The following is a 24,437-nucleotide window of genomic DNA, read 5'->3' as shown; positions in this document are numbered from 1 at the left end:
CAATACCTCTGCCCTGCCCCCACCACTGGCCGGTACGTTTTATTTAAAAGGTGGCAACCCTAGGTATAGGAGAAGTAAGTGAGCAGCCTAAGGTTCCAATGAGGAATGTGGTGAGGGTTAGTTCCCTGCGGTGTTAATGCTGCCATTATAGGGACCCAAGCGGTTAGGCTCAAGACCAGGGATCCCCAACCTTTTGAACCCGTGAGCAACATTCAGAAGTAAAAGGAGTTGGGGAGCAACACTAGCAGGAAAACTGTTCTTGGGGTGCCAAGTGCTGTGATTGGACATTTGGTAGCCCCTATGTTGATTGTTTTGCTCCTGCGTTCTGATGGTTAATGACTGATGGTTAAAAGAGAACTAAACCCAACAAATATTATGGCTAGAAATTCCATATTTTATATACTGAACTTATTTAACAAGCTTCAGCATATCTATTGTAGCCCTTCAAAGTTGTCACAGGAGTTCCCCATCTTGGATTATGTTAGGATTGTCTGTGACACTCACATGATCAATGGCCTCTGAGCAGCTGTTGAGAAGCTAAGCTTAGGGGACGTCACTAATTATCAAACAGAAACACAATAAGGTTTGCCTGTCATATAAGATGATGTTACAAGGCTGATTATTAAATTCTGATGCTAATTGTGCTGGTTTCTGAGTTGCCGTGTACTAATAATCGGAATTTTTTACTAATCAGCCTTATAGTATGACATTTAAATTATATATATTCAGTATATTGTGAGTGGGTCCCTAAGCTCAGTAAGTGACAGCAGCACAGAGCATGTGCAGTGAATCAGCAGAAAAGAAGATGGGGAGCTACTGGGGCATCTTTGAAGACACAGATCTTTACTGCTAAAGGGCTGTGGTTGCCTTGGGCTCGTACAGAAGCCCAAACATCATGTACAAAACAATGATCCATTAGTGATAATAAAAAAAATCAAACCTTCAGTGCAGCTATGGTGCAAAGTAACAGGTGCAAGGAGTCTGTGCTGAACTTAATAGGGCAATTCCAAATCATATAGAATGTGCACATCATTTCTTCTGCATTTAAGAGCAATATATGGATGACTAATTCTGCTTGTGTATATGGTATATTTTCTCATTACATCGACGCACAATGACAGATGGCTGTTCTAGGCACCAAATGGAATTCCACCTCTTTTCTGTACATCTGCCGCCTGTGTACCAATACAGTTCCTCAGCATCTGAATCTCTAAAGGGAACAAGGCTGTAATCATGTAAGGTAGCTGATTAACAAGGACTGAAATGAACTGAACAGACGACCATTATGTTAAGGTTTGCAAATCCTGCCTTCCAGACCTGGCACCTTAGTGCTGAGACAGCGTTAGATTAATAGCTCTGAGCACAACGCCAAAGTAAGTTTTCTAGTACAGTGAGACCCTGCTAGTGGCACCGTTACTTAGTAAACGCAGGGGGCTGGAAAATTAGATGGGTTTCCCATGTAATTACATGCAGCCACCAGCTATCCACAGGTGATATAATTACTTTATGCATGTGTTTCACCCAATCAACTGCCATTGACTGTTTATGCAGTGCCATTCCTTCCAGAAGTCCGGGTTAAAGATTATTCTGATTTAAACCAATAAATTCAGTGATATTTTTCATGCTATGGCTCACAAAGATTTTTTTTACTATTTAGTTACATAGTAGGGTATATTTACTGTGCAAGTGCAGCACTTTACACACTTCTCGCCTCTCTGTGAATGAGAAGAATGTCTGCAGGCTTTTGCACTCTGTTTTGGAGCACAGAGATCTGCAGCTTGCCCCTTGGGTAGAGCACTGGCAGCATTGGGCAGCATTCTATCCTAAGTGGGGTGGGCATGGTGATACATGAAGGTGTCCTTCCACTGCCTCATAACTTGCACATCATGTAGATAGGAGCGCAGCCTGCATTAGGCCTTGTTCTTGCCATACACTCTATGTTGGATTTTTGATCTGGTGATGGGAGCAGCAATCTCTGGCTTCTTAGTGCTCTGGCACATGAGCCCCAGATATAAAAAAAAAAAATACCCCTTGTCAGGGCCGGACTGGAGCATTGGGGGCCCACAGGGACCGCATGCGGGAAAGGCGAGTCACACGCATGCGAGAAAGGCAAGACGCACGCCTGCGAGAATGGCGAGTCGCACGCCTGCGAGAAAGGCGAGTCACACGCCTGCGAGAAAGGCGAGTCGCAAGCCTGCGGGAAAGGCAAGAATCACGCCTGCGAGAAAGGCGAGACGCACGCCTGCGAGAAAGGCGAGATGCATGCCTGCGAGAAAGGCGAGATGCACGCCTGCGAGAAAGGCGAGTCGCACGCCTGCGGGAAAGGCGAGTCGCACGCCTGCGAGAAAGGCGAGACGCACGCCTGCGAGAAAGGCGAGACGCACGCCTGCGAGAAAGGCGAGTCGCAGTCCTGCGAGAAAGGTGAGACGATAGGCGATCCACACGCCTGCGAGAAAGGCGAGATGCACGCCTGCGGGAAAGGCAAGTCGCACGCATGCGGGAAAGGCAAGTCGCACGCATGCGGGAAAGGCAAGTCGCACGCATGCGGGAAAGGCGAATCGCACGCCTGCGAGAAAGGCGAGTCGCACGCCTGCGAGAAAGGCGAGACGCACGCCTGCGAGAAAGGCGAGTCGCAGGCCTGCAAGAAAGGCGAGACGATAGGCGATCCACACGCCTGCGAGAAAGGCGAGACGCACGTCTGTGGGAAAGGCAAGTCGCACGCATGCGGGAAAGGCGAGTCGCACGCATGCAGGAAAGGCGAGTGCGCGCCTGCGAGAAAGGCGAGACGCACGCCTGCGAACGTCGCTGTTTTATAGGGCAGCCAATCGGGGAAGCAGGTCAGGGCCAGCAGGGGCCCATGAAGGCCAGGGCCCACCGTATTTTTTCCCAGTTTCCCACTGGCCCAGTCTGATCCTGCCCCTCATTCATGTTGTCAAATAGTGTACCTTTGTATAGTTCTAAAAGTAAATGTAAATTCTAAATGACTTTCCTATATATACATCAATTACAAATTTTTTTTTAGTAGTTATAAAGTCATTAGTAAATGTCATTGCTGCCAAAAACACTATCTAGCTGTTTACATTCTGTGCACTCCAGTATCTGACTTCTGAAACAATGCTGCTCCTATAGGAGATCAGACTCATGCTACATTGCTTTGAGAGTCAGACCCAAGGAAGAAGAAAGGAATAAACAAACGCAGCTTTCAATGGCAATTACATTTAAAAATAGACATTTAAGATGTTTAATTAATGTATATTGGAAAGTTGCTTAGATTTAGAATTTTACTTTCATTATGCAAAAGAATTCAAAGGATCTCTTTCAAGGGCAAATAATAGACCATATCAGCAATTTTTTATTCCATTTTATTTCACATGATGTAAGTACAGTATGTGTCATTATAGAGCTTCCTGATCTCAAGTCTCTATTGCATTTATTCCTTTAGCTCTACATTAGCCAAACAAAATAGCACAATGATACCTCGAGATTTCATATAAAAGGATTTTATCTTTGTTGTTCTCCATTTGTTGACATCTGGGTTTGTTCTAAAAATCGTCAACTGTTTTTCTTGGAACGAAATGAAATATAATACTTTTTTTTTTTTTTTACTTCTGTCATTTCCACTGAGAGGGATATTGTCTTTGCCAGGTTGAAATCCTGTTCAGTACCCAGAAATCTGTTACAGAATTCATCCAGATTGGAAAGAGTATGTACAAGCCTACAGAAGCATTGTGTCCAACTGTGTCTCCACTGTGGAGACAATTTGCCTTAAAGGGATACTGTCATGGAAAAAAAATTTTTTCTCAAAATGAATCAGTTAATAGTGCTGCTCCAGCAGAATTCTGCATTGAAATCCATTTCTCAAAAGAGCAAACAGATTTTTTTATATTCAATTTTGAAATCTGACATGGGGCTAGACGTTTTGTCAATTTCCCAGCTGCATCTGGTCATGTGACTTGTGCCTGCAAGAAATGCTTTCTGGCAGGCGGCTGTTTTTCCTTCTCAATGTAATTGAATGTGTCTCAGTGGGACATGGGTTTTTACTATTGAGTGTTGTTCTCAGATCTACCAGGCAGCTGTTATCTTGTGTTAGGGAGCTGTTATCTGGTTACCTTCCCATTGTTCTTTTGTTTGGCTGCTGGGGGGGAAAAGGGAGGGGGGTGATATCACTCCAACTTGCAGTACAGCAGTAAAGAGTGATCGAAGTTTATCAGAGCACAAGTCACATGACTTGGGGCAGCTGGGAAATTGACAATATGTCTAACCCCATGTCAGATTTCAAAATTGAATATAAAAAAATCTGTTTGCTCTTTTGAGAAATGGATTTCAGTGCAGAATTCTGCTGGAGCAGCACTATTAACTGATTCATTTTGCCAAAAAAAATTTTTCCCATGACAGTATCCCTTTAACATTTCTTCCTCTCAGTAGTCCTTAAAAGGCTCTATGCTCACATTTTATTGCAAAATTGTCCTCACTGCAGGGGATTGCCCATTCCTGGATAGTTTAAATGTATTTGCATATGCAAATTAGGGTTGGAAGGCTGAAAACATTTTTTACTTCCTTGTTTTGTGACAAAAAGTCATGTGATTTCCCTTCCCCCCTAATTTGCATATGTAAATTATGATTCGGTTCAGCCAGGCAGAAGGATTCATCCGAATCAGAATCCAGCTGAAAAAAGCTGAATTCTGGGTGAATCCTGAACCAAATCCCTAATGGCCTTAGACAATATGATAGCCTAGGCAAGGGTAAAACATCAAGCTAAGCCATGTTGCACCTTCAAAAAATTAAAATAGTTGTACAATATCATTAAAGAATAATAAAGAGGAATTTTAAAAAGAAGAGTGGACCTTTATGGTCTCATATTTTTAGGCTAGATTCACAGAAGTGGAAGTTAATTGGCTGAAACTTCTGCAGGTAGAGCAACCAAGGACAGTACAACAAAATGTCTGGTTTCCCATGAAAAATTTGTCTCGAGTGACTTAAACCTCCTCCACATCAGTCTTCACTGTCCTTGAGGCCATGCCCCCTCCCCCTACAGGCCATGTACCTGATTTCCCCAAAACACCTGGGGGTGGGGGACAGTTTCACAGTTGCTACAGCAACCCGAAAAATTGGTGTTTTTTTAAATTGCCCCCGGTCTATGCATTCCATAGAGACCTGTGTGTGCCACATCAATACAGTGCTACCTATATTCATCAACACTGTATTCATCAGAAGTGACCATAGGAAGGCATGTAGGTGTTCCTTCCTCTTACCCCATGGATGACAGCTTTTTGGAGGGGTGCCTAAATAACTGAAAAAAATGTAAATGAAAAATAAAACATGCCCCCCCATTCACCACAGAACACTTACACGGGGGGGGGCTCAAGAGGTGCAGGCCTAAGAGTATGGTAGGGCAGAAGTGATATAGGGTGGCCATGACCAGATTTGTGGAGAGGCTACAATGGCTTGGGCCTAGGGCGGCAAGATTTTTGGGGAGGCATGCCACTAGGGTTGCCACCTCCCATCTTTAAAACCAAAAACATATGGAATCCACAGCCTGCGTGGCTAATTAGCAATTCATTTAGATGCATGGCTACACATAAGGGCGATATAGGTCTGATCCGACGCCACGCGATGAAATGCTGACGTCAAGTTGGATGTGCCATAAATAAGGTAAGAAATAGAAATGTCAGATGAAGTCGCAGCATGCATCCGACATGACACGACTGTCGGATGCATGCTGCGACTACATTCGACATTCCTACAACTAACCTTATCTTCTTCGCATCTGACTTGACGCCAGTGTTTTGTCGCGTGGCGTTGGATCAGACCTAAATCGCCCATGTAGTTCTACCCTAAATCAGTTCAGTCTGCAGCATATTGAATGTAGTCAGTGGCTGAAAACTTGGCACTTTATTAGGGATGCACCGAATCCGAACACAAACCCTAATTTGCATATGTAAATCAGTGAGGGGGAGGGAAAAAGAGAGCCATGCACGAAAATGCACAGCAAAAATTTTTTTTACTTGTTTTGTGACGAAAAGTCACATGATTTTAAGGATTCCTGCTGAAAATGGACGAATCCTGGCTGAATACCAAATCCAATCCTGGATTTGGTGCATCCCTACACTTTATACATAAAAAGGTTTTAATCCCTGTTCTAGATTCCTTCCTATTAATCATAAATTTTTTACTGTTGTATGCAATTACCCACTGCAGTTGGATCCCCATGTCATGTGATTGTGTTATTGTGTACCTTCTCTCTCTCCAGTCACTATTGGATGGTATTATGTTAATATATCTTTAATAGATATCTTTTATATTTTAGCATGGAACGGTGAACGGATCTTCTGGGAGCCCCAATTAGATAAACCTGACTAAGTGTTTTATGTTCTTTAATTAAATATTTGCTGGCAAGGCAGTCACTTGAAACCTTCTCTCTGCTAGAGATATATGCAAACCCACATATGAACAAAGAGAAGTATTGATTTGCATTACTCAATTATTTTTATCCTCAATGTGGTTATTCAGATCTCTTTGCTGGGTCACCTTCTTGTGTGAAGGTCCAAATTACCCTAGCAACTATGCATTGATTTAAATAAGTCACTAGAATATAAATAGGAGAGGGCATGGATAGAACGATGAGTGATAAAATAAATTTGTAGCCTTACAGAGCATTTGTTTTTAGATGGGGTCAGTGACCCCCATTTGAAAGCTGGAAAGAGTCAGAAGGCAAATAATTCAAAACTATATAAAAAAAAAATAATGAAGACCAATTGCGTAGTTGCTTAGAATTGGTCATTCTATAACATACTAAAAGTTAACTTAAAGTTGAACCACCCCTTTTAAGGAGAACTAACCCCTTAAAATGAATGTGGCTAAAAATGCCATATTTTATATACTGAACTTATTGCATCAGCCTAAAGTTTCAGCTTGTCAATAGCAGCAATAATCTGGGACTTCAAACTTGTCACAGGTGGTCACCATCTTGGAAAGTGTCTGTGACACTCACATGCTCAGTGGGCTCTAACAAGCTGTTGAGAAGCTAAGCTTAGGGGTCGTCACTAATTATCCAGCAGAAAATGAGGTTGGTCTGTAATATAAGCTGATGCTACAGGGCTGATTATTCAATTCTGATGCTAATTGCACTGGTTTCTGTGCTGCCATGTAGTAATTATCTGTATTAATTACTAATCAGCCTTATATTGTGACATTTCTATTCTATGTGTACTGTATATTGTGAGTGGGTCCCTAAGCTCAGTAAGTGACAGCAGCACAGAGCATGTGCAGTGAATCAGCAGAAAAGAAGATGGGGAGCTACTGGGGCATCTTTGGAGACACAAATCTTTACTGCTAAAGGGCTGTGGTTGCCTTGGGCTGGTACAGAAGGCCAAAACATAATGTAAAAAAATTCTAGCTACTTATTTAGTTACGCTTTAGTTCTCCTTTAAAGTTCATTTACCAATACATTACAGGCAAGTAAACTTCTAAACCCAATACAACATTATACAATATAAGGCGTCAACAGATATGCACGCATTAAAAAAACAGTACGGGTTTGCCAACAGTATAGATTAATGGTAGCTTGGGTGTTATCAATTCTTAGGTAAAAATGAAGTATTGCTTTTTAACAAAGAACTATGGAAGTGGCAATGTGATATTGTTGAGCATTCTGGTTAATAGATAACATACTGTATGTGTACTTTATTGCTTGGCTCACTGACCATAGGTACCTGGCAGGTCTGGACTGAGAATCATGTAAACAGAGGCACAAACAGCCCCCATCAGCCCAATAAATAGTGACTGGCTTTGGCAACTTACAACAGCCCCACTGGCATATGCCAGAACCCACGGATTGCCGGTTTGGGCCAAATAATAATATATACACACACATAAAACATTGTTTATGCGGTACCAATTGTGCATTATTCTGCATATCTCAACCCAAAGTAGTGATACAAACACAAAGCAGTGAAACAAAGGAAAAGGGGTGAAGGAAAGGGAACGGATGGATAACTAACCACAAAGGAACTGTAGTTACAATCTGGGTGCCATTACTTATATGTAGCATCCTATAGAAAGAAGACATATATGTAGCATAATTTACTGACCATAATTTACTGACCCATTCTGTCAGCAACATACTAGCTAGCTAGAAAAAAGGAAAAGACGCCAACGTTTTTTGAACTGAGAAGTTTTTCCACTCAAAAAATATAATGTAAGTAACAGAAGATTGAGGAAGATATATGCACTCCAGTGCACTTCGCCTGGTCTGAGCTGGCGAAGGCAAGTCTGGCAAAACTCTGGCAACGTTTGGTAAAATCCGCGTTTTAGTGAATTTGCAAAGTAACGTCAATTCCCCAGAGCAAAAATTCCCCTGGTGATAGAGTGTGAATGACCGCTAGCGTCTATCTCCTTTGCTAGCGAAGTGACGCCTGCGCCCATCAGTAAATCACTGAAGTCCCTGTGGGCGGTAACGAATTGTCACCAGCATTAGTCACTTCGTGCCGTTAGTAAATCTGCTCCTTTAATGTCGCTGGCCAGCTTAAATATATTGCAATATATGGACAAACAGTATTGTTTAAAGGGTAAGGTATTTTTTAGTAGCTTAATGCACAAAATAACTCAATGTCCTAAATATATGGGTTAAGTGCAGAGGACCTCTTGTATTTGTCTAATTTTGTGATCACAGCCTCATTGCTCCCCCGCTTAATGGTTTAAAAATGAGTGGTGAGCACAACTCTCCTTTGTTTGTTATACTCCTTCACATTTGGTTATAATAATGCAGCCACCTAGGGGAAGCTTCTTTTCTGCAGCTGATAATTATCATTAAACACGGTCATATGAAAATATAAAACTAGTGATATTTGCTAAATAGCATTAAAACTGTAAATATATATTATATACAGGGTAATGAGTCATCTGTACTGCAGAAACTACTCATCTAAACATGTCACAGTGGGACACTATAATAATCAGTATGGTTATGAATCACTTTAGAGAACCTATAATAATGTATGTATGCCGGGAATATTTACACATATTTAACAAATATATTTAACAAATTATCATTTCATGTACAAACATTGCATGGCTATTAACTGAAAGAGGATTAAACAGAAGGAACCTAAGAAAAAATGCTGTTTGTTCTTGGACTACCTATAAACACATATTGTGCAGCATGTCCTATTTTTAATTGTGTTACATTAGGGATACTCCAAATCCAAGATTCACTAGTTTAATAGTACAGGATATGTATAGAATTCTATAAAGGTTTTCTTTTAGAAGTAGGATACATAAATACATCCCTTACATTATCAGTGATCCCTCTAATTGCCATTCTTGTGTGGAGACGGTGGATCCAAATAAGGACTAACCACAATTTTATACCACAATGTGCTGGCCTTAAAAGTTGTATTCACAGATGATTTCTTCCCATCATCTACTGCAGTGATCCCCAACCAGTAGCTCATGAGTAACATGTTGATCTCCAACCCCTTGGATGTTGCTCCCAATGGCCTCAAAGCAGGAGCTTATTTTTGAATTCCAGGCTTGGAGGCAAGTTTTGGTTGTATAAAAACCAGGTGCACTGCCAAACAGAGCCTCAATGTAGGTTGACAATCCACATAGGGGCTACTAAATGGCCAATCACAGCACTTATTTGGCAGCCCAATAACATTTTTCATGCTTGTGTTGCTCCCCAACTCCTTTTACTTCTAAATGCTGCTCATAGGTTCAAAAGGTTGGGGATCCCTGATCTACTGTTTAGTTGCAGGGACAATTCTGACCCCCCTTCCCTCGCACGCGCCCCATCTTGGCAAAAGAAGGGGTCTCTCTGCACTACTAGATTCTCAGCACTAAAAGAACCAAATTTTCGGTTTCAAAACCAGAAATTAAGCTCTTAAAGTTACCAGGAGTGATTTTTGCTGCCACTGGTAACTTGTGGGAGTGATGTCTCTCAACTCACCTCATTGGTACAGCTCCCCTGTTTAGTTGGCACATTTTTCAATTAAAAGAACTAAAAAAAGTACAGGGCTCATGAGAAAATGGGCTGATAGTTGGGAGTAATTGGGGGAAAAGCCAGTAGGCCCCACTGGTCCAGACCTGTTCCCCATGGGCATATTAGATTACGCTTCATGCACCCAACCACTGCTCCTCCTTGCTCCGATCATGGGAGAAGGGGGTAGAAGCGGTGTTTAGGCTGGGTCCGGGGGAGAAGGTGGGGGTGTTGGAGAGGGTGGGCCCAGTTTAAAGTTTAAGATACCCATTACCCATATCTACTTGGGTTACTTAGAAGCTTTCATGAGAACAAATATCCTGTATTTTGCCAAAGTGACAAACATGATGACAAAAAAACATGAAAATGGTGCCTGAGATAATAGTAATAATGGATATCGTCAGAGGACAGAAGATATTCTAAAAGAACAGAGGGGACTTCTAGGAAATAGCTTGGATAATGTGTAGAGAAGCAACAGGGGTGCATAGTGAAAGCAGACCCAATGACTGTTGGGGGGCCCAGGATTAAAGGCCTCTCTATGGATGTTTGTGAGTAAGATTCATTTTTTGTAGACTATATAGACCAGGGGTCCACAACCGTCGGTCCGTGGAAAGTCTTGAACTGGGCCGCTGAGCCTAGGGGACAATTAACGTGGTGCGCCAAATTGGACACCGGCGCTTCAGAATTGGAGGCTGACTCCTCCCAACCCCCCAGTCCTTGCAAATGAATTTGACTCTACACAGGTCCCTGGGCCAAAAAAGTTTGGGGACCGGTGATATAGACATTATGGGGCCTATTTATCAAGCCTCAAATTTTTCTGGTTGAATTTTAAAGGGAAAAAAAACTTGAACTTTTCAAGATTTATTATGATCCTAAGCTGCTAAAATCTGAAAATACTCTAGCTAAAACTTGTCAAAGTCATGTAGAAGTCAATGGCAGACGGTCCTTTTAACAATTGGAACATGTTTTTTACGTTCAGGATTCTCAATAATTTTAATAACTAATTAAGAGTTTTTTCAGGTGACAACTCGATCAATTAGAGTTTATGGAGAGAAAATTTTAAAAAGTCTTATGATTTGAATTGACTATCGACAAAAGTTTGGAGCAGAAGCCATGGTAAATCCAAAGTCTAGAGGGAAAAAAAGACATTATAAGTTCATTAAAACGAAGTGAACACAAGTTTTACAAAAATGACTAATTTACATGATTGATAGTGTAATGTAACAATAACTGCTCAGATAATGTGCAATCACATAATAAATCCCATCTACAATTCAGAAATGATTTTGAACCAAACAAGAAGCTGCACAAAGGTTTGCTGCCTCTCTATACACAGAGCAAACCAAATTTGAAATACAGTATTAATGATGAAAAACAACTGGTTTTGAAATGCAGCATTCCAACCTGCAATCTGAATAATGATAACATTTTTGTTTATAAAGGAATATATATTTTTATTATAGGATACACTTTTATAACTAATCCTTTTAAATGTGTTTTTCACACAGTGATAGAATATTTTTAGTTGGTATTTTCCATGATATAATTATCTCATCGCTCTTTAGTAAACATGTGAGCTTCGTTAATTTGCTGCCAAAAAAATTCTAGCATCGACTGATGATGCTTCAATGAAGATTTTAGGAAACAAACCGTAGAAGGAGAGAAGCATCATTTTACATTGGAAAGACTGCACTTTCCCTTTGCACAGTTGTCAGTTTTATCACTAGAGGGGGCAGTTGTATTAACAATGTCTATAAAACATTACCAGTACAGGTATCGGATCCCTTATCTGGAAACCCGATATCCAGAAAGCTCCAAATTACGGAATGGCTGTCTCCCATAGACTCCATTTTATACAAATAATCTAAATTTTTAAAAATGATTTCCCTTTTCTCTGTAATAATAAAACAGTAGCTTGTACTTGATCCCAACTAAGATATAATTAATCCTTATTGGAAGCAAAAGCAGCCTATTGGGTTTATTTAATGTTTAAATGAATTTCTAGTAGACTTAAGGCATGAAGAAGCAAATTATGGAAAGATCCGTTATCCGTAAAACCCCAGGTCCCGAGCATTCTGGATAACAGGTCCCATACCTGTATAATTAATATATAATTATTGTCCTGCTGCTACACATCCTTTAAGGGGTTGTTAACCGTTCAATTAACTTTTAGTATGATGGAGAGAGTGGTATTCTGAGAAAGTTGCAATTGGTTTTCGTTTTTTATTATATTTTTTTCTAGTTATTTAGCTTTTTTTTATTGCAATTTTGGCAATGTGGTTGCTACGCTCCAAATTACCCTAGCAGTGATTTACTTAAAGGAAAACTATACCCCCCAAACAATGTAGGTCTCTATAAAAAGATATTGCATAAAAGAGCTCATATGTAAAATCCTGCTTCATGTAAATAAACCATTTTCATAATAATATACTTTTCTAGTAGTATGTGCCATTGGGTAATCATAAATAGAAAATTGCCATTTTAAAAAATAAGGGCCGCCCCCTGGGATTGTACGATTCACTGTACTCACAAACATACCAACAAACCATACATGTTAGGTCACATGAGCCAATTAACAGACAGAGTTGTGTCTTTTGCTTCCACACTTCTTCCTGTTACAGATACAGCTGCAGTATTTCTGGTCAGGTGATCTCTGAGGCAGCACACAGACCATCACGAAATGGTGGCTCAAGGCAAGAGATGCAAAAGGGCAAGATTTACTTAAATATATATTCCAGTTTGGTAAGATTCTTTAATATGCCACTTAATATGATATGAACTATCTGTTGCTTAAGTGTTCATTTTGGGGGTATAGTTTTCCTTTAAGATACTGGAACATGAATAGGAAAGGACCTGAATAGAAAGACGAGTAAAAAAAAAAAAGTAGCAATACAAATACATAATTATCTCTATTAATAAGTTTGTATTCGTTTATTTTAATCTTTTTTAATTATTTATTATGAAGCAAAAATACAATTATGCAATATGCAATGTTATAAGGTCAGTGACCCCTAAGCAGACCAATTAAAAAGTTGATTAGAATGTGTGCCCACGTTATAGGGCTTTTCCATATCACTACCTTCAAATACCTCTAGGTCATTTCTTTATCCTTTAAAGTGTGGACTTTATCATACTGATTCAATAAACCATCTTTTTATAAAGAAGCCCAGTTATTTTTTTTAAGGGTTTATACTACCAATTATTTTCCCTTTAATAATCAATGATACAAGAAATATATTTTTTTAATCTACTAAGTGAACCAATTGAAGGTATTACTTGCTTCCTTCTCCAGTTTTGCTCAGTGGCTAACATGGTACAACATTCTGCTAGTATTGCACTTCAGACCCTTTATAGCAGGGGTGGCCAAAAGGTAGATCGGGATCTTCCAGTAGACCTTTAACTGGTGATCAGTAGATCTCAAGACGCTGTCTAGTCTTGAGATCTACAGCTTGTCTAAATCACCCTTCTGTTTAATTCAGATATTTATTCTGTTAAGGTTACATAAGAAATAGTTAATAATAATAAATGATTATTATAATAACACTACAATAATATTATAATGATATCATAATAATAATAATACATAATAAATAATAGCATTACATCTAGCAATATAACTTTACCCAAATCAATATAATATTTAAGCAATACAAAATACTAACAATGCTATTATGGATGTAGATCATAATGGGAGAACATCACTAAGGGGCAGATTTACTAAGCTTGAGTGAATGGTTCGAACGTCAAAAAGTTCGAATTTCGAAGTAAATTTTTGGGTACTTTGACCATCAAATAGGCTATATTCGACTTCGATTCGAAATAAGAATCGTTAGACTGTTCGACCATTTGATAATTGAAGTACTGTCTCTTTAAAAAAAAATCGACTTCATACGTCACCAAATTAAAGCTACCGAAGTGCAATGTTAGCCTATGGGAACCATCCACAGCACTTTTCTAAGTTTTTTTTGTTTGAATAGAAATCCTTCGTTCGATCGCTAAAAATCCTTAGAATCGTTCGATTCTAACGATTTAATCGTTACGATTTTTATTCGACCGCAGGAGGATTGCCAAATTTGTTGAAAAAACTTCAAATTCAATATTTGAATTCGATGGTTGAATTTCGAAGTTTTTTGAACTTCGACCCTTAGTAAATCTGCCCCTAAAAGCAGACCACACATTAGTAAAGTATGGACACTTCTGCTTTATAGGAATAAAATAAATTTTAATTCAGTGTGTGATGATTTCACAGAGGAAAAAAAAAACCCATTTGAAGCCTCTCCAAATTGCCACAGAGGGGGAAAAATTCCTTCCTAACACCAAGACAATCAGATCAGTCCCTGGATCAACTTTGTAAACCTTATTATAAACCTTATATATAATATTATTATATAATTTCTTGGGAAATGCAGTCATTTCCATCCCCACGAAGTTCTTCCACTTGGGCAGGTTCTGAAGGCATCTGAAAACTTTTCCCTTCCCTTTAGTGAGACCTTTACTTCCCACCTTTGACATTAAAATGAAAACATAGGACGAGGCATAAAAAGTGGGACTGTCCCAAGGAAAGCAAGACAATTGCGAAGTATGAAGTCACATGACCAAACTTCAGATAATGGAGTTTTAATCATAGAGTTTTTCCTTTATAAAGGTCAGTGCACCAGCTCATGGGAACGGGACTCGACTTTTCCTCGCTTTATTTTTTTTTAAAGAATTCGACCAAACTCCTTAACCCCAATGCTCTTAATTTACCAATAATTATTCTTGCTGAAATCGGTGCGACAAAAAGTTGCAAGAAAACCGACCTTCGATTCAAATCATGCAGCTTTTTAGAATTGTCACTCTGAAAAATCGAATTTATTGAGTTATCACATGGAAAACTTGAATATATCAGATTATGAAACAAAAAGCAGCACAAACAGCCCAAAAGTATTGTGAATCCTGAAGGTAAAAAATGTTCCAATTGTTAAAGGGACCATCTACCATTGACTTCTACGTGATTTTAACAGGATTTAGCTGGAGTATTCAGATTCGAATTTTTAGCAGCTTAGGATCATAATAAATCTCAAAAGATTCAAGTTTTTTGCAGCGACTTTAAGGGGCAGGGTCAGATTGGGGGGGGCAGGGCCCACCGGGGCTGACACATCAGGGCCCTGCTGCCGCCCCCCAGTGGCAAGGTCCCCCCAGTCTATGGACTCCACCCATAACCTCTGGGGTGGTCAGGAACGCCAGCTATGTCTAGCAGATCTGGGCCCAGGGTCAGACTGCGAGGGGGTCAGGGCCCACCAGGGCTGACAAATCAGGGAACCGCAATGGCCGCCCCCCAATAGCAGGACCCCCGCCACTCTCCCCTCTCAGTGGCAAGGCCCCCGCTACCCCAATCTCCGGGAGGTCAGGAGCGCCAGCTATGTCTAGCAATTCTGTTTGAACCAGTCCAACGCTGTTACGGGGGCCCACATGGGACATAACTGTTCACTAAGTTTGCAATTGATCCTCAGCATTCAGCTCAGATTTAAAAGCAAATTATTATGGCCCATGTGCCCCCCCCTCAAGTCACTGATTGGTTACTGCCTGGTAACCAATCAGTGGAAACCAAGAGAGCTGCAAAGCAGTAATTAGTGTTCTGGCTATTATGTTACACGTCCAGTCACTCCAGCCTTACATTTTTGGCTAACTATATTGAAAACATGTTTTATTTTGCATAGCCGGTCTATTTACCCAGTTTTTATTCCTATACTGAACAATTCCTTTAAATGATAATCCTCGGACGCGGCAAGCCCAGTCACAAAAATACTTTTTAGAAACACTCCCCAACAAGGGAGCAATGATGATCAACAGAACCCACCAACTGGGTTGGTAGGATCTGAGCTATTATTATATTAAACCAGTGGAGGGGGTATTGCAAGCCTTGGAAATTGCACTGGTGGCAAGAACTTACATTTATTTTTACCGTATATACTCGAGTATAAGCCGACCCGAGTATAAGCCGAGGTACCTAATTTTACCTACGAAAACTGGGAAAACTTATTGACTGTAGTTATAAGCCTAGACACAACTACAGCCCTGTCTCCCAGCAGCGCACATTCCGCCAAAGAGACCCCCCCAGCGATCAACCGGACTTCTTTGCAAAGTTGATGGTGACAGAGAATTGCCAAACGGATTACTGTGTGCATTGTCCCACTACCATGTGCAGAGGGTGCTGTGTGATATTGACATCACTGTTAATCTTTCATATAACCAACAGAGGGCGCTGTGTGATATTGTCATCACTGTTAATCCTTCATATAACCAACAGAGGGCGCTGTGTGATATTGCAGTCACTGTTATTCTTTCATATAACCAACAGAGGGAGCACTGTTATTCTTTGATTTAACCAATAGAGGGTTCTGTGTGATATTGCAGTCACTTTTATTCTTTCATATAACCAACAGAGGGTGCTGTGTGATATTGCAGTCACTGTTATTCTTTCATATAACCAACAGAGGGTGCACTGTTATTCTTTGATTTAACCAATAGAGGGTTCTGTGTGATATTGCAGTCACTGTTATTCTTTGTTATAACCAACAGAGGGCACACTGTTATTCTTTCATATAACCAACAGAGGGCGCTGTGTGATATTACAGTCACTGTTATTCTTTCATACAACCAACAGATGGCGCTGTATGATATTGCAGTCACTGTTATTCTTTCATACAACCAACAGATGGCGCTGTATGATATTGCAGTCACTGTTATTCTTTCATATAACCAACAGAGGGTGCACTGTTATTCTGTCATATAACCAACAGAGGGCATTGTGGGATATTGCAGTCTCTCCCCAAGTGAACTGTTGGTATAGGAAGGATTAAAAGTGACTGCAATCTCAGCTACTGCCCGCTGACCCGAGTATAAGCCGAGGTAGACTTTTTCAGCACATTTTGGATGCTGAAAAACTCGGCTTATGCTCGAGTATATACGGTAAGTTAAATTTAACTTATATTTTTGCTGCAATTGATTAAAAACAATCATTTTTTTTACTGCAACTTGTACTTACCTCTGCTAGTCACTTCTGGAACATGTAGAAGTGATACCTTTCATTAGCTAACTTAGTAGATTCCACAGTGCAAGCTTTTGTGGCTGCTCAGTTTTTTCTTCAGGAATAGCATACCATGTTATATCCAATAAAAGTATCACTAACTCTACATTTCTCATTCTTTAGAGCTTTTACCCCTTCTGCCAAACCTGTGGCACAGGCTAAAGGAATCGCATTGGAAAAAAAAAATCTATTATAAACCTCATCACTTCACTATGTATCATTGATTATCCTAATCTATGTGAATGCCTCATTATCTTTATAGTACATTTATAAAAAGTAGATTTTTATTTCATCTATTTGTTTGAACCCAATAAGGTATACTTTGTTTTCCAAATATAAACAGAAGCTCAACAGTGAGATTTTTCTGGAGGTTAGAGCCAAAATGATGTTAAGTGAATCTGCCCACTAAGGTTACCGCTGGGCCGTAGACGCATTCAAAATGCCCTGAGTGCTATTAACCTAAATATAACTGCAATAAAATAGTAGGGGCCCATGGAGCGGTTTTCGGACTCATCCAAATCCTACTGAAAAAGGCTTAGCTTTGATCAAATGCTTAAATTAGTACCTATATGATTCAGTCAGCAATCACTAACTTCACGATTCTTTTCACAATCCAGTGCATGTGACCCCATGTCCACTCACCAACTGCATTGAAGAATTCTAGTAAACAGCACAGCACTGTTTAAGAAGAAAGTGTAAAAAGCCTTTATTCCAATATATAGCTTTTGATCTGTGACAACTGCAACGTTTCTGGCCAGCTCCCAGCCCTTTATCAAGCAAATGCTTAGTGGTCCCGTAGTTTTAATGGGCAAAATGGCCTGTTGGTGGTGAGTTGGAAAATGCACAATGAAATAAACCAGGACAATTCAAATGTATAATTTATTGTTTCATGGTATAAATGCTCATCTGCCAGTTTTAGCATTGCTGTAATGAGATTTTACAAATGTAGAGTTAGTTCCTTCAACACAGTGGTTTAGTACTTGGTTGTAATGGACATGTTAAAGGGGAATTATACCATACAAGTAAAGGTTTTTATCTACCTTCATCCAAAGGGATGTCCCATTGATTGAAAGTAGAATATAAAGGAGGCCATTCAATTTGGCTTCTTCAGTCTGAGTTGACAGCTTATCTGGCCATAAATGGGGCACACTAACAGGCCTACCTGACCGATATATGTCCACAAATCACCCAGACAGTGTCGGACTGACTCACCGGGATACCAGGAAAACTCCAGGTGGGCCCAGGTGTCAGTGATCTCTCCTGCTTCTAAACATTTGGCCTATTTCATGGCCATTCCCTATTTTTATTAGAACGAAGAGACTAAATAGATGGAATAATAGATTATAGTATTATCGTATGTAAAGAAGAGAGACTATGAGAGGTTGAGTGAGGAGAGGAAGAATAACAGTACTGAGAATGGGCCCCTGGTCTAAAGTTTTTGGGTGGGCCCTTGGTGTCCCAGTCCAACACTGCACCCAGATATCAATTGAGTAGGTTTCTATACCCTCCTCCCTAGGGCCAAACGTTCGAATCAACCTGGTATCTAGTATACCGGGAAAAGATCCTCTAGTTTGGCGACAAGAATATCAGCAGCACCATCTATTCAGGAGATTTTGTGGTTTTTGTGAGTCTTTGTAACTTTAGGCGGATCCCCTGAGATTCATTAGTAAGTAATAAGTGAAGGTTAAGGAATTTGCTTACCTGCTGGTCTGTGCCTCATAGTATACACACATATACAAATTATGGATAATAAAGACACAAACGGGGAGCATACAGATGAAAGTAGTCTATACATGCAGCTTGTAACACTTTTCTTACACTTGTAGTATGGAGACTCTTGGCCCAATATTGCACTCACTGGGAAACCCCTATGGCACGGCAGTTTAGATGTCATAAATGAAAGTGTCAAACTACCATAATGCTGGCAGCTGTTGATCCAATGAGGAAGAGGATCACAGGACATCTTATCCTGCATTAGGGAAACATCCTAGCAGCAGCTGCATACAGAAGTAGCCAATGCACATTGCAGGCTGAGTTAAGCAATATAACTTCACGGCTTTGGCATACATAATAATTTACGTTTTTGCCACCAGTGCAATTTATAGCTTGATGAGTGTCAAAATGCTTGCAATACCCCCTCCGCTGGTTTATTATAATAATAGCTCAGATTCTACCAACCCAGTTGGTGGGTTCTGTTGACCATCATTGCTCCCTTTTTTATTGAGTTTTTCTGAGCAGTATTTGCATGAGCTGTGACTGGGCTTGCAGGGTCCAGATGATTATCATTTAATCGAATTGTTCAGTATATGAATAAAAATTGGGTAGCAGGAAGTTCTGTTATGTTAAGAGTTTTGGTCACTACAGCCTTACATTTTTGGCTAAGTAATATTGTTTTCGTGTACACAGTTTCACAGTGACAAATTTGTTCACATTTTAGGGAACACTAAGGGGCACATTTACTATTGGTCGAATATCGAGGGTTAATTAACCCTCGATATTCCACCGTCTAAGTAAAATCCTTCGACTTCGAATATCGAAGTCAAAGGATTTACCACAATTCGTTCGTTTGAACGATCGTAGGAAAAATCGAACGATTCAAAGGATTTTAATTCATCGATCAAATGATTTTTCTTCAACCAAAAAATAGTTAGAAAGCCTATGGGGACCTTCCCCATAGGCTAACATTGCACCTCGGTAGGTTTTAGGTGGAGAAGTAGGGGGTCGAAGTTTTTTTTAAAGAGACAGTACTTCAACTATCGAATGGTCGAATATTCGAACGATTTTTAGTTTGAATCGTTCGATTTGAAGTTGAAGGTCGAAGTAACCAATTTGATGGTCAAAGTAGCCAAAAAAAACATCCAAAGTTTTTTTTATTCTATTTCTTCACCCGAGCAAAGTAAATGTGCCCCATAGAGTGTGGGAAAATGTCATTTAGACAAGAAAAAACGAGATATGTAATTTATTATCAATAAAACATATTGATTTAGATAGACAAAGACTGTTCTTTGGACTAAAAGGCTATTAAGTCCCTCGCTATCCCTTTAACCAAATAATTCATAATTAGGTTATCAAAGAAAACCCATCTGTGTCTTAAAAATAAATAAAAAAGTACCTGCTTATTAGATTTCAAAGCCAATTTGACAAACCGAGATTAAGGGGCAGATTGATCACAATGTGAGATTAGAACTCGCCACAGAATAACTCACACATGATCTACACATTCCTATGGGATTTATAAAATGGTATTTCTCAATGGAGTTCACCATTTGATAAATATGCTTTTAAAAATCCCATAGGAATGAATGGAAAGTGAGTTTTATTGTGTGGAGTTTTGAAATTCACACTTTGATAAATCTGCCCCTAACTGTTGCTACACACAACAGGTTCTCAACAAGCATACAACCGCTGGGACTGCTCTACTGCATAACACAGCTCAGAGGTCTGTACTATTAATAAGTGAGCCACATTGGGATTAGCTCCTAGATGAATGCCATTAGAGATGATGTTCCTGTTCAACTGCAGACGGTAGAGTCAAGGAAACAAGACAGTCTGAGGAAGGATACTAACCGGATTAACATCCTAAGGATGCCCCACATACGGCAACAGAACCTGCCAACTCGTACCTTTCAGACCATGTCAGCAGCATATTGGCTTGTGTATGGTGGCCTCCCGCCACCATGCCTGATCAAGAATAAATTATAAAAGCATTAGTTTTCTCCTAACAGATTTGCATAGGCCTGTATAACGATCCAATCGTTTGCTTGTGGGCCTCCAGCTCCCTTGGCCACTGTCCCCTAGCCAGGGTCTCTGAAGCCAGTCAATGGGTGCTTTTTGAGATAAATACAAAGAAAGGCCTTCTAACATAGGTTTTCTTGGCCTTTTGAAAATGTGAACACACTTGTGTTGAGCTGGAGATGTTCTCACAAAATGACAATTATAAATGCCAGGCAATGGGGGAACCTTGCCTGAAGGGTACGTCCTGAGTAACAGAGGTAAACGGGTACACTGAGCAGCGGGCACAATATCCGTATCAGTAGTATGATCTGCTTCCTGAACCAAATTTCCCACACATTCCTAAGATGGTTTGAATCCTCCTCGTTTTGGCAGTGAATAGAAAGAGCGCCATCCATCATGGGAAATAGCCAGTTCATTTTTTTTTTTTTTCACACTTCTTATCTGGATTTCAGTGAATTTCAATATGAACCTGAAAAAGATTTTAGAGAAGGGTGAGGGAGAACTACACTCTGAAACAAACATTTCTGTGGGTGTTGCTGGTAGAGACTTTGGCTGTACATACACAGAGCTGTCAACTTTCCCCTATTTTTGGGGAGTCTCCCTCATTTATGTAATACCCTGGGTAGAGCAGATGAGTGGTTGGAGCACAAAAAGGCCATTTTCCCAGAAATCCCAATCCGGAAGCGAATGTCTCTGCATACTGCACAGCTCTTACAGAAACACACAGTTTCTTGAGGAAAGCTGTGCTCCTATAAATTTATCAGAAGTAATGTGTCCACCCAAAATTAATTTTTTGGAAAGAAAATAGACACTTTCCAATATACAAAATGGCAATGATTTAAAAGAGAAGGAAAGGTTAAAACTAAGTAAGCTTTATCAGAAAGGTCTACCTGAATATACCAGTGAACCCAGTGATAGTGAATATACCAGTGATATATATATATATATATTTTTTTTTTTTTTTACTCCTGAAGACGGCTCGAGCCACAGAGCCGAAACGTTGAAAATAAACTTTGGGATTTTTTCCTTTTGGTGCGGTTTGTTTTTCTAATTATTAATATATATATATATATATATATATATATATATATATATATATATATATATATATATATATATATATATATATATATATATATATATATATATATATATATATATATATATATATATAATCTGAGGAGACAGAAAAAATGAACAAATGGGGTATGTATATATATATATATATATATATATATATATATGTATATATATATATATATATATACACACACACACACTGGGATCCTTTGTATCTTTTTTAAAAAAGATAAATTTTATTCAATACATGTTAAAAGGAGGTCAACGTTTCGGTCTGTTCCTAAGACCTTTATCAAGACCAATCTATATATCTATATATATATCTATATATATATATATATATATATATCTATATCTATATATATATATATATATCTATATATATATATATATATATATATATATATATATATATATATATATATATATATATATATATATATATATATATATATATATATATATATAATCATGCATGTAGCTGGAGCACTCAAATTAATTAGGTAATTGCCCAGGTGCAGGTTATCATGAAAAATTCATAAAGCAACAAAAACCGCACACAAAGGACTTGTAAAGTGCAAAAAAAATAACCAATTTATTGCAACGTTTCGGCTCCTGTACTCGAGCCTGAAGAAGGCTCGAGTACAGGAGCCGAAACGTTGCAATAAATTGGTTATTTTTTTTGCACTTTACAAGTCCTTTGTGTGCGGTTTTTGTTGCTTTATATATATATATATATATATATATATATATATATATATATATATATATATATATATATATATATCCCATTTTTTCTGTCTCCTCAGATAGATACCATGGATACACCCCATTTGTACTTCCCTCGGATAAATCCCATATTTACACCTCATTTGTGCATTATCCGTCCCCTCAGATATATCCTATACATACACTACATTTGTGCCTTACCTTTCCCCTCCGATATATCCCATAGATAAACCCCATTTGTACTTCATCTGCCCCTCAGATATATCCCATATATACACCCCATTTGTACATTACTTGCCCCCTCCGCTCCTATCCTAAACAAACAGAGAGAGTTTCTAGAGCTTTTTACTCAGGCATGGTAAAACATTATACAGAATAAATATAGCATTCTAGCTTGCACTATTGTAGCTTATCTATTATGGAGGCAATAAAATGACTCCATAGCTTTCTTATGCATATGTTATTGCAACTGAAAGCATACCGTAATCTCTCTGCACTGCTGGTTTAGGCTGTTCAAACAATGTAGTAAATGCCAGCTTCCCAATGCACTCAGCAGTCGTGAGTCAGTAAAAATAAAGGGGAAACAGAAAGTAAGGTACACTAGGGAATCACCCTGCCCCCTCAAATATATCTCATACATAAACCCCATTTGTACATTGCCTGTCCCCTCAGATATATCCCATAGATACACCGCATTTGTACATTGCCTGTCCCCTCAGATATATCTCATACATACACCACATTTGTACATTACCTGTCTCCTCAGATAGATCCAAAACACACATCCCATTTGTACATTACCTGTCTCCTCAGATATATCCCAAACATACACCACATTTGTCTTACCTTTCCCCTCCGATATATCCCATATACACACCCATTTGTACTTCATCTGCCCCTCAAATAGATCCCATACATAATCTGTCCCTCAGATAGATCCCAAACATTACATACACCCCATTTGTACATTACCTGTCCATATATATATATATATATATATCGCATACATATATCGTGCGTTACCTGTCCCCTCAGATAAACACAAGATCCTATACACAGACACACGTACGTCCATTTTAGCAGCCCGTTCCGGCAGAGCGCTTACCTGTAGCCTGACGTTGAGCATCATGGAGGCGATCACATAGAGATAGGGGAACTTGATCCTCATTTTCCAGGCCATGTTAAATAAGATGAGCAGGGTGCGAGTGAGCCCTTTGGAGAAAACGCTGTAGTGTCGGGCGGCGGTGGACTGGGAGAGCCAGAGTAGAAGCTTGGCCAGAGGCGCCATATACACTCCACTACTCGTTACCGGCCAGGGATGAGCATGCTGGCTCCTCACGGTGCAACAGCTGTTCTCTCTAACCCGGAAGCGCTCGTCTCCCTACAGGTTCCGCGCATTAATCCGGGATCCGCTCTGTCAGACGCCCTTTAGGCCGAACGACTAGCCAGGCTGAAGCGGGGCCCTTTTCCCAAGGAATGCTGGGAGTTATAGTTTTAAATAAAATGATGCGACTGACACTTTTAAACCTTTGAGCTCACGGGCAATTGACATTGAGGCTGATGGTATTAATAGGAAAGGATTATCAGTCAGTCAGGAGGAAGTGTTTTGTGGCAGTTCTATCAGCTTCCTGCATTCAGAGTCACTGCGAATGTGGCCACATAATAATAAGGACAAATACATCTAAATAAGAACTATAAGGGCATCTTCCTAAACTACAAACATGCGAATGTGAAGGGGCCACTTCTGTACCTCTCCTATGAAGGGTTGCCACCTGGCTGGTATTTTACCGGCCTGGCCAGTAAAAATTATGCTTGATGCCAATGTTATTAATAGGAAAAAACAGTAAG

At 39.6% G+C, this 24,437-nt stretch overlaps 1 protein-coding gene across 1 annotated transcript; it reads right to left on the bottom strand.

Moving 5' to 3' along the window:
* Positions 1-19,989: 19,989 nt before the first annotated feature.
* On the bottom strand, positions 19,990-24,170 carry LOC108703153 (small integral membrane protein 10-like protein 2A). Its single transcript, XM_018239181.2, has 2 exons — positions 23,695-24,170; positions 19,990-21,249 (listed from the first exon to the last, which is right to left on the bottom strand). The coding sequence occupies exons 1-2, from the start codon at positions 23,875-23,877 to the stop codon at positions 21,229-21,231; spliced, it is 204 nt and encodes a 67-aa protein (XP_018094670.1). The 5' UTR covers positions 23,878-24,170; the 3' UTR covers positions 19,990-21,228.
* Positions 24,171-24,437: the final 267 nt, after the last annotated feature.

Source organism: Xenopus laevis, chromosome 9_10S (assembly GCF_017654675.1).
Source record: "Xenopus laevis strain J_2021 chromosome 9_10S, Xenopus_laevis_v10.1, whole genome shotgun sequence".
In the NCBI taxonomy this organism is placed as follows: domain Eukaryota; kingdom Metazoa; phylum Chordata; class Amphibia; order Anura; family Pipidae; genus Xenopus; species Xenopus laevis.
Note: the sequence above shows the minus strand (reverse complement) of the source record. Positions and strands in the feature narration are given on the sequence as shown.

Excerpts from the sequence above, each read along its gene's own strand:
- LOC108703153 (XM_018239181.2), bottom strand. The coding sequence starts at position 23,877 with ATGGCGCCTCTGGCCAAGCTTCTACTCTGGCTCTCCCAGTCCACCGCC. Across the intron at positions 21,250-23,694 it reads TGCTCAACGTCAGGCTACAG|GTTCATATTGAAATTCACTG; the intron begins GTAAGCGCTCTG and ends AATCTTTTTCAG.